At 36.6% G+C, this 12,097-nt stretch overlaps 1 protein-coding gene across 1 annotated transcript; it reads right to left on the reverse strand.

The window, feature by feature from the left end:
- Positions 1-3,759: 3,759 nt before the first annotated feature.
- LOC131939517 (uncharacterized) lies at positions 3,760-11,873 on the reverse strand. Its single transcript, XM_059297856.1, has 11 exons — positions 11,804-11,873; positions 10,652-10,843; positions 10,367-10,458; positions 9,614-9,741; positions 9,379-9,441; positions 8,907-9,010; positions 6,493-8,654; positions 6,100-6,306; positions 5,325-5,511; positions 5,094-5,195; positions 3,760-4,668 (listed from the first exon to the last, which is right to left on the reverse strand). The coding sequence occupies exons 2-11, from the start codon at positions 10,816-10,818 to the stop codon at positions 4,176-4,178; spliced, it is 3,705 nt and encodes a 1,234-aa protein (XP_059153839.1). The 5' UTR covers positions 10,819-10,843; positions 11,804-11,873; the 3' UTR covers positions 3,760-4,175.
- Positions 11,874-12,097: the final 224 nt, after the last annotated feature.

The raw sequence follows: 12,097 nt of genomic DNA on the forward strand, positions 1-12,097 counted from the left end.
ATATATATATATATATATATATATATATATATATATATTTAGACGTTTTGTATTAGATCTATGTATAAGTAAACCATCTTAATAAATGAATGAAAGTAGGCTACAAGTAAGAAAGAAATATCACTACTGTAAATCTGTATCAGTCCTCACAAGCCGGTGATGAAAACTGTAATGCTAAAGCAAACACACACAACTGACGCTGTAAATTACATGTCTGAGGCAAAAAAAAAAAAAAAAAAAGAAATATTTTTATAGACCTTTTCAAAACAGACTAATAGCACTTACACAAATTACGCGTTTTTGTACTTGTTTAAATTTTATAATAAAAATAAGAAATAAGAACGTTTAATATATCAAAAAAAAAATTGCGGGATAGCCGTTTTTTTTTCTATTTTTCTAGTTCCGTCACTGCCTCATTGCTTGCGAAAAAAAAACTAATTATAGTAGTTGTTTTCTTAAACCAACCACAGTGTCAATATGTACAGCTATTATAATCAATAAAGTATTATATCAATAATCATATCCATAATACAAAAAAATCACACCAAGTACAATTCCAACAAATAATCAATGTCAGTCTATCTGTAACCCAGTGTATTCCGATTTAATTGATCTGCCATTGACGAAATATGGACCATGTCTCGTTAATAAAGATAAAACCTTTGCTGCGCACATGTAAAAAGTACATAAATAAAATTAACGAGCCGGCCCGCGGCATAACATACGCCGCTATTTAGTTGTTTCTAATTTTCAATAATTCATAATTTGTGAATTCGACAGTACCAACGCTGACACTGAAAATATTTCTTTAAAACACTATAAGTAGCTCGTTAAGGACCATAACCCCCCCCCCCCCCCCCGCCCCCTTCCTTCCCCCCCCCCCCCCTACGTTTAAAATCGTTGGCTCTGCTTGTAAACATTTAGAGTGAACACAGCTCACTAAAACCATGTAGGGGTGGGGAGGTAGGGAGAGCGTTTGCAGCTTGTTTTCTAACGGCTCGAAGAGATATATATAGACGAGCCGGCCCGCGGCATAACATACGCCGCTATTTAGTTGTTTCTAATTTTCAATAATTCATAAGTTGTGAATTCGACAGTACCAACGCTGACACTGAAAATATTTCTTTAAAACACTATAAGTAGCTCGTTAAGGACCAACCCCCCCCCCCTTCCTTCCCCCCCTCCCCCCCCCCCTCTCCCCCTACGTTTAAAATCGTTGGCTCTGTTTGTAAACATTTAGAGTGAACACAGCTCACTAAAACCATGTAGGGGTGGGGAGGTAGGGAGAGCGTTTGCAGCTTGTTTTCTAACGGCTCGAAGAGGAGAATTATATATATAGATAGATATTTGTATGTGCTCTGGTATTTTAAAAATCATTGTAGTTTTACCGGGTTAATTTTATAAGAGTATATATTTAAATTTTGATTTATTCTTTTTTTCCTATTAAAAATTAAGTAGTGACTTGCGATTGTCAATGTTTTATTTCAGTAAATTTTGACTAATTGAAATGTCAGATATTTTGACAGGAGTTTAACGACCCTGCAGTGGCCTTAATGCACTTGGCGAAATATTTTCAGCCTGCAAGAACAATAACTGGCATCAACTGCTCTAATGCTCCTAAGCTGAGTTACTTAAAAACTCGATGAAAATAAAATGTTAATTGAAAAGTACTGTAACTAGACAATGCCATAACGAAACAAATATTGCTTGATGGTTTTTCAAGGATTTGGTGAATGGGCTGAGATTGTTGGGACAAAATGGCAGATGACGTAACAGGTCACGTGGGTTCTACGCATTGTTTACCTAGCTGTCGGGAATTCTTCGATTGTGGAATTAATGAAATGGAAGGTCAAGACAATATCTGTTCTGTTACAGTTATTGGACAGAGGTTATTTAAAAGACACATATAAAACTGGGTTGTGGGATGGATGATAATCGTCTATGCCAGGGATTACTACTGGGATTGGGGGTGGGGGTGGGTAGTGCCTGATGTAGTGTCCTGCTCCCATTCGAATATAAAACACGGAGGGCAAGAAATATTTTTTCATTTAGTTATTTCTTGCTCTAGGTCTGTCGACTCTGTTCTTGTTATAGTTGAATGTTATGTAAAACACGCTAATCGGGGGAGGGGAGCGGTGGACGGAGTGGTTCCTAAAAATACCATGCAACATAAAGTTGGTGGTCCATGGATAACTAACTTTTCAAGGGGGAATAGGGTTATTCAAACTAGTCCAGTTTAATTATATGCGGGTTCTAATAATAGGCCTAAAATGTGCTGCGTTTAAAAAAATAAACTAGTTTTTAAAATTAGTTTGAAGATCTTTTGCAATGTTTTAGGAGTTTATTCTTTAAGTTTAGAAATTCTAGACCTCGTGTAGCAATTGATTCCGAAGAATTTTTAGAAGCCATTCAAAAATATTGAGCTAGGCATTCAATCAATGCCCGCTGTCACTTGGATATAACCCACTAGGTGGCGTCTGGTAACCCACTAGGTGGCATAACGGCTTCATTAACCTTTAACCCATCTTCACTATAGGGCTGGTAAGTGGGTCACCAACCAGTTTTACGGCTCAATAAAACCTGCATGAGCCATAGAACTGGTTGGTGACCTACTTACCAGCCCTATAGCTTGACGTCTTTACGTTTTGTCCCCAGGTCTACCAGTGCTCATCCTATGCGAGTCCCGGGGATATGTAGAAGCTGTGTGTGTACCCCCGGGGTGGGGCCAGAGTTTTAACAACGTCACGCTGGCCGTACAGTTGTCCACTACCGCGTGCCAATACAACGTCAACTTCGGCCTGACAAATGGAGCTCTGTGGGCCAACGGTGGATGTCGTGGCAATTTTTACCTGGACATGTGACGCTAATTTCAGGGGCCATTTTATCGTGCATAGACTCTAGAACTGAAAACTAACTTGATGACAATTATGTATTATTTCTACCTGCCCAACACTCCCCATAAATCTAAACTCAACTGTGTATTTAACATTAAAAAAAAAACATTTTAGAAATGGCTGGACGTCATGATTGAAGTTTGAATCAAATAAATAAAAACATTGTTCTGTAATGAAATCAAAACCTGCTACCAATTATTTTCCCTGTATAATACATAAATGAAAGATGGAATCAAATGTATTTAGCATTAAAAACTTGAGAAATTCCTGTGAAAAAAAAATCCCAGGCTTTTGTTATGTACATATTTTTCTATGTATCTGATGCACATTAAAAAATAGGTTAGTCTGAAGGTAAATTAGCAATTCTAAATTAAAAAAAAATAATTAAAACAACGCTTATGGGAACCAACACTTTATTAAAAATCTATTTAGATTAATAGAGGAAACATCTTAAAACAAAAACATTTTGAAACAGTTAATTATGAACATTTTTTTCTCCAACAGGAGCAATAAGTATTAACATGTTTAAAAAGTGGGTTAAGAAAGACAGTTTCATTATATTATTATTATACAACAATATATAGATATATATATTTATTTAAATTAATAAAAGGGTAAAACAAACACAAAAATATCTCTGGAGATTTAAGGTCTAACACTCAGGGAAGGAAAAACACAGTTCATAACACCAGGTACTGTAGATTAAAACTTTAAAAACCTAATCACCAGGACCAACAATGAATGAAACAAATATTGTAGGCTTTTCACTACAGCCTACAGGGAAGTCCATATTATGCCTCTCTAGCTTCCTGCTTAAATTTCCATCCATATTTTGTAATTATAGATTATAATTTTAGATGAAAACTGCACCCCAAATAAAGGGAAGCAACTCCACTAAAACATGGGCGCCCAAGTAAGGGAGGGAAGTGCAAACTTGTGCTCATCACAGGTTAACAAAAAACAGTAACCGGATATGGAACAAAATTGGTCAAAGAGCATGCCATTTTTTTTCTCATGACCTACTTCAGGACAAACATCACTAGTACACAACACTCAACTATTGAAAAGTTTATGATAAAACAACAAGTAGGGCATCCCCAACCACAATGCAGAGCCTCTAAATTCCTTCCCAACAATCAGCCTCAACCATCACCACAAAACACAGTTGATCAATTTACAAGCTTGTGATAAAACAAGATGTAGGGCATCCCCAACCACAATGCAGAGCCTCTAATTCCTTCCCAACAGTCAGCCTCAACCGTCACCACAAAACACAGTTGATCAGTTTACAAGCTTGTGATAAAACAAGATGTAGGGTGTCCCCATGAGTGCCCCATCCCTCTCCTCCAACTTCTCCACAAACTCTACCTCGTCCATCACCTTGATGTACTCATCATCACACTCTAGCCAATAACACCCTTCCTCCTCTCCACTCTCCATGAAGGACAACTCCTCCTTCACATCTAAGGAAGATAACTTCGCCTGACCAGCACCTGGACTTTCTTTTACCCCTATCTTCAGGTAAGATGCAGCTAATTTGCTTTGACCTTGCTTCAGGTCGTGTCGACATTCAACCTTAAAGGTTTCATAAAGTGAAGGTGGTTTCTCTTCAGCCGCACTATCTTCTCCACCACCACATTCCGAGTTGGGTCTTGTCTTGGCAAGCTGAGCAAAAACTTTCCTATTGACCTGAGGCTGGACTTTGACGTAGGCCCTGTAGTGTCCATGTAGTATGCTCATTCCAGAGTGAGTGACTATAGCATAGAGTGAGTATCTGAGAAGGTAAACAGACTGATGAAATATGTTTACATAAACTCATAATACATGCTGAATAACAAAAGAAGTCAGAAGGTTGGAAATATAATTTAAAAGAAAATTCACCATAAACTTCAAGAAATAATGCTAAGAATAAATACATCACATCTTATTATAAAATATATATTATAAATAATTCTAAATATAAACTATTTTAATGAGTAAAAAAAAAAAGAAAAATATTCTAGTAATCCAAATTTTGCAAGTTATGTAGACAGCATTGAGTACTGATAGGTAGTTGGCTACCCTCAATTGCTGTTCTACTTAAACCCAAATGCATCCTCTGTTATGGTTGAAATATACAGCAAAACACAACACAACCATGTGTCAACTACTGCGGTAACTCACGGATACCAGTTGTAAACACTGCTCAACTCAACTCACCTGTGGCTTTGGTCTGTACAGTTTTTACACTGGTACCTCAAGCAAGGTAAACTTTGGGGGATGGTCACCTTGTCATTCAACTTTGATAACCCTCCAAGTGAACTTGAAAAGAAATTTTTTTTTTTTACATCATAATTAGTTAAACTTGTACTTGCATTTAATCGCAACACATAAAGAAAAACAAATTATAGAAAAAGTGTGATATGAACAAAAGAGAAGCTAAGGACTAACCCAGAGTTAGCTCCAAATCTCTTCAAGTGTAATGTCAGAACCAAGGGTAGGGTGGTGTAGTGACATGAACGTTCAGCCTCCACATAGTGGCTGCACACCTCGCAGAAATATTTGTTGTTGTCTTTCAGCCTCTCTGTGTTAGAGAAGGCTTCCACCAACTTAGACAAGCAAGAATCTCTTGGGTCTTCTGTGGAAATATAGCAGGAAATGGGGTAAAATTCATTTCAGAAATACATGTATAAATTATCTCTAATTTCAGTACAAATATTTTGATATGAAATCATGAAGTCTCTTAGATATAAATATGCCAGTTTCCTAGCCTTTTACAAGGTTGACATCAAGTAAAAATAATTTACGTTTAGACCTATGCTTTTTTTTGGCGTTAGTTTTGTATTTTATAATTGTCTCATATTACCAACAATGTTCCAGAACAGAACACACTAAACAAATAATTGGTTAATGATCTTCCAGATTGCTGTTAATTAAAAGAATAACTTGATCTCCATCTAGCTACATGTCCCAGTACACAACACACTAAACAAATAATTGGTTAACGATCTACCAGATTGCTGTTAATTAAAAAAAATATCTAGATCTATCAACATGTTCCAGTACACAACACACTAAACAAATAATTGGTTAATGATCTACCAGATTGCTGTTAATTAAAAAAAATATCTAGATCTATCAACATGTTCCAGTACACAACACACTAAACAAATAATTGGTTGCAGTTAAAGTAAAATGTCAACATCCAAGCTATAGTGCCATTTACCCATGGGCTCATCACTATCACTGTCTACGTCCAGGGGATGGAGGCTTCTCACAGGCACGCTGATGTCCATAAAAACTTCCTGCCTCTCCCTGGCTGTTTCACACTCCAGACACTTAGTGCGGTGCATCATTGTTCCCCCAAACAGGTGTTCTACCAAGGTATTTCCGTGGACATAACCCTCTGCTCCCATGAAGAGAAAAAGTAAATCTATTTCAAAGTCAGAACTTTTGAACTTTTAAAAACAGAAATTTAGTAATTAAGAATCAGAAACAAATATTGTTTCTTGTATACTAATACCATATTAGACTTTGAAAAAATTATGCTAATACAGGTATTTTAAATAGTTAAGTAAAAAAAAAATTAAGAAAAATGGTGAGAGAGAAATAAATTTACCTGATGCATTAAGATTAAAAATATCTGTTGACAGCTTCAGGTTATAATTGAATTGTAATTTAGAGTTTTTGTTTTTCTTCATGCTTAGAAGGACTTTACTAGCGCTGACTGTCTGCCCTCTAGCAGCCAGTAACCAATCACAATTGTCCAGGGATACGGACAAAGGTCTGAGGGAGACCGTCTGTGTAAAGTGGGAGACATCTGGAGTTCTTGGACTTCTAGGGGTTGGCGGAGAGCGTGAGGGAGTCCTCCTGGTCATGTGATCAACTCTTGTAGCTGATCCTGGAGAAGTGCTGGGTGACCTTCTCGTTGAGACTCGAGGTGTCTGCTCATTTAGTTGTTTACCCCCAGTCGGACTTGGCTTTTGTTTACGTTCTGACTTATCACGTGACGCATCTGGTGATTCCGGATGGCCCCACAGAATGGCTCTTCTGGCTGTGGAAGTCTTCAAAGACGGCACAGGGTCGTCTGAGTTTAACACAGATACAGCATGTTTGGCACTGACTGACCTAACAGGGCTGACACCCAGGCAGTCACAATTTTTTAACTGGACTTCAAGTTCCCTGGGGGAGTTGGGACTCAAAGCTTCACAGCAATTTGGGTGGTTCAAGTGTTTGTGGGATGAATGGGAATGTTGCAAGTGGGCAGGGGAATTCGGCGCTGGGGTATTTCTTTCAGACAGAGGACAACTCCTGGAACCACAGCTTGTGACTCGACCATGAACAGGTGTCTCTTCCTGGTGTTTGTGTGAATGCTCGAAACTTCCCTCCAGATTTCTGCCTAATCTGGTCCTAGTTGGAGACTTACATTTGGAAGGAGAATGAACAGTTATTTCAACTTCCTTCTTGGAGCTGGAGTTGGTTGGATTGGCATCTGCTGGTGGAATTTCTGGGTACAGTATTGAGGGTGAGCGAGAAGGGTGCATTTTTCTCATTCCGAGATCATAAGATGATGACGTTCCGAGACTATCTTTGTCAGAGAGAATAGATATTTCATCACAGTTTCCAGGTGAATGATCAGTACACATTGTAGACGGTGATGAAGACAGAGAAGTCTTTCTTGTGCCAAGATCATAAGATGACATACTTCTGTGAACATCTTTCTCATTTAGAGCAGAGATATCATCACAGCTTGCCACTGGGGAGTTTTTTCTTGGTGAAGACTTGTCAGTAATAGTTGATGAAGTTAAATATTTTGGCAGGTTGTCTCCATGACAACCAACATTGAAAGCACAGCCTGGGGTATAGTGTGTAGCCTTGGACACTGGCGCGTTATTATTGTCATCACTAGCTTTATCGCTTCCTAAAACTTCACCATGGACTGATTTACTGTGACCAGCAGTTCCATGGCTGACCGAGGTCGACTCTTGCTTCAAAGGGTCACCCACCACCCTTCCTCTCATTCCTAGCCGTTTAATTTGTTGGAGAGGAAACATGGATAAGATTCCACTCATAGAGGAATCAGAGTTTGAGCCTAGAGATAATTTTTGTTGAAGTTTTCTGAACAGAAACCTTGCTCCGCCTGTTTTTTTCTCACCTACACATTTCTTTTTACTTTCAGAAATATCCGTTTCACTTGTATCCCGGGTACTATCCACACAACCCCCAGCTACTGGAGTCTTTAAAAACATAGACATGGAAGACTGCTGAGGATCTTTTTCCACCACTTTATGAAGACTACTGTTGCTTGATTTTCTTTTACTGCCCCTGGAGTTTACACAGACCATAGGTTCTGGCCCATCGTCTCCTACACGACTAGTCTCACATGCACTAACCGATGTGCTGACCCTCTGCTGATGTGGTGCATGTTGTTGGGTAACCTCTATCGCAGATAAAGCTTTCCTTGGCCGACCTCTGGCTCGTTTGACTGGTTTACCCTTGCTGCAGCAAAGAGGGTCGCCACCTTTCAACGTGTTCTCATTCTGCTGTAAATTTGCTTTCACAGGAGTCTCTGGCGCTGAAGTTTTATCAGCAGATTCATCATCATAACTGATCAAACTAGCATCCTCAACATCTTTTTCCGCCCCATCTGTAATCTTCTCTGTCTCTTTAAGCTTGAGTTTATTTAACTCTTTCTCTGCATCTTCAATATAGCATAGCAAACATCGTAACAGCTCTTGAGCATCATGCTGGAAATGGCCTTCAAACATCGGATTCAATTCCCTAACAAAAAAAAAAGGCATGTTATTATTTAAAAGCTGATAAACATACAGCTATGATTATCTTTAAGTAGCCTACAGTTTAATTACTTGACAAGTAAATTTAATTGTTTTAAAATTTACAATTTTATGTTTAGATATACCATGCATATATATTTTTTTTTATACAATAAACAACTGAATATAACCAATACAAATATTTACTGAAACCCATAGTGAGGTATGCTAAACCAAAAAAATTATGAAGTTGTCAAACCTGATGTTGTCCAACAGAGGGTTGGGTTTGATAGCCATGCTTGAGGCATCAGATGTAGCCATTTCCTTATACAACATTTCCTTCGTCTCCATTTCTTCATACATCTGGAATAAGATTACAGCATTCAAAATGGAAATATTTTTGTTTTACTGTACTGAGAAAATGAATACTTTCTATTAGAAATTGTCGACAATGCATTCCCCACCATTTAAACCAGACAATAAAGGGTCATTGAGAGTTTAAATAATCAAAGCAAGAAAAGTGACTTTTTGAGGCTGCTCACTGTGATGTCACTTTTATTATTATAGAGCAGCAACATTTTAAAAATTTCTTTTTTTTTTGGAAATATATAATTGAAAAACAGCAGTATGGTAACATTTAAAATTTCATCATAATGCCTGCTAAAACTATAACAGTTTAGATAAAATTAAAAAATCTAAACACTAACTAGAACTAATGACAAACATCTTACTTTATGAGTATTCTTAACCACTGCCCAAACAAGCTGTGCATCAGCACTACATGTCTGAGTTATCTGAGAATAAAAAATGTATGATACATATACTTAAATAACTTTTAAAAAAAAAACAGGAGTATTTTTTTCATATCCATTTAGCAGACTAACATAGAACAATATATGCAACACGACAAAAATAGCACAGTAAAGCAAAGATACAACATGACACTTAAATAATAGATCCTCACACCTCATCTAATTTCTCTTCTTCCTTTTTCTCTCCCAAAACAATTTCCTGTTGTAGATGTTTAACACCTCCGAGAAAACCTGGTGTATAGCGCAACACTTCCAGCATACAGTTCAGAAAACAAGTATTTCCTAAAAATAAAAATGGATTAATTAAAACTAGTATACATGCTGTTTTCCTAATGTTATGTGCCTAACAACATACGGTGGCTTTGTCCAAGTATTAGTGTTTAGCTCTGCCAAAAAACTAATGTTTTTCATCAATTGAATTCCACAACTTTATCTCAATCACACTGATAGCTTTTTACATTTACTTCAGTATTATGATGACACAAGAGTTGGCTACTATGCTAAAATTCCAACTTGCATTAACATTGTATTTAGTCTTAGAAAAATTTGAAGAACCACCAAGTGCAACAAGAAAAGTTCAAAGGCTACACATGGGTATAAATACAACATGAGTGGGTGAAAAGGTGGCACAGCTTTCTATCTAGTGAGAATGAAACAGTGAATGTCTTGTGCATCAATATATTACATTGCTATATAGATTATTTCTTTATATCTTAACGCTAGATCAGATATAATAAAGAGCACCAATTAGGCTCTGTAGTTTTGCCGCATGGCAAAATTAATGAATATCTGTTATGTATTTGAGTAATTCAGCATGGTGGCATTTAAGGAGATGAATTCTGATTGTGTAATTCAACAAGTTGAAAAAGACTGAGTATAATAATGTCTTTAAAAAAAACAAACTTGCCAAGGTTGTAGAGAGATGCAACTGGTGGCACCAATGGATCAGCTGATGATGGAAGGTTAGGTGTAAGGCTTACACTCTCACTATGTGATCCTCTGTCAAATAAAAACAGATAGAAAATGTTATTTAGCAAAATGTTTATTGATACAAATGTTTTATTTTACATATGACTAACAGTTTTTCTTTGGTAAGCCATATTCCTATAATCAACTTGCCAAAATTGTTATTTATCTGCAATAATAATTATATGGTAGGGTTAAAATATATTATATTAAAACCAATACTCACAAGGTTTTAGGTGGGAAGAATGAAGGTGTATCCTCTGACTTGATCTGAATTACATCAGCAGGGTTATCACCAGCAATATTTCCTGAAAATCCTGGCTTACGAGAGGTGCGTAGGCTTAACCGAGGTCTCTTGCTAACAGGTCCATCCATCTCATCTGGCATACCCATATTGTCACTAAGATTCAATATTTATCTGAAAAGGATGTCAATAAGATCTATTGAAACAGTTTATACTGAAAATAGGCATATCTTATGCTAAAACAAAAAAAAAAAGATTTTTTACAGAAACGTCACCTGGAGTGTTCTAATTAACTCCCCAAAGTTTGATGGTGATCGGATGAATTGCGTGAAACCGCAATCAACTTTTATTTTTATATACAGCATATAGAGAAAAAACAAATCACGCCCTGCCGGAGAGCCATCCCTGCAAATTTGAAATTTTTTTTTCTGCAGAAACCTCCCCTGGAATATTCTCAACAACTTCCCAAAGTTTCACGGCCGTTGTGATGAGAGGTGTAGTAATGCATAATAAAAGACAGACAAACACACACACACATCTTAAATCTTATTCTAAGTCCTAGATCTAGGTCTACCACTCTACGGGGATTATCTCGATCTAGATATCTAGATCTAAATTAAATAATAGAGGCCTACTATTAGCGGCATAAGGGTTATTTACTATTACTATAACTATTAGGCTAAATTAAATAGTAAAATAACTATTAGGCCTAACTACTAGGCCTAGGCCCCGCCCTAATAAAAATAAAATAAATAGCCTAGGTCTACTTAAAAATACTTAACAAACTTTACTTTAATACTTTTCTTATTAGTCTTTTAATTTTTTAACTTTTAGTTTAAGCAGTAGTTTTAGGCAATTTTCAATTTAGGGTTAGGCGTTAGCCGCGTTAGGCCTAGCTAGAGCTAGACTAAACTAGACTTAGATCTTAGAATCTAGTCTAGATCTAGATCTAGAATCTAGATCTAGATTCTAGATCTAGATCTAGATCTAGTAATTGAATGCGTGTCTAAGAAAAATGTTAACCAACAACACCTGACATGGATAATTATAGAATACTTTCTTGTACGATTTAAAACACAGAAAAGCTTAATACTTATGACTAAGAATTTTTAAAATAACATACGAAATACCTACCATTACTTCACTTTTTAAAACAAAATCAAAACAACCGCACTAATCCTGTTGCAATGGGCATACATTTATCTTGTAGGCCAGATAAGCCTAAATTTCCGCTTATAATAGAACTATTAAGAAAAGAAATAAAACAAGATAAACATCTAAGTGTGTTGTTTGCTCGTAACTGTGCATTAAATTTCATTAAAGGCATCTAACTTGGCGAGAAAAAATATGGTCAGAAAGAAAAAAATCGTTCATTTTATTTTTATTTCTAAAAAACTGTAGCCTACATTTACATTTTAACTTTTCCCT

The sequence above is a fragment of the Physella acuta genome, unplaced genomic scaffold (genome assembly GCF_028476545.2).
Source record: "Physella acuta isolate Inbredline_101_S28 unplaced genomic scaffold, ASM2847654v3 ptg000282l, whole genome shotgun sequence".
Taxonomy (NCBI): domain Eukaryota; kingdom Metazoa; phylum Mollusca; class Gastropoda; family Physidae; genus Physella; species Physella acuta.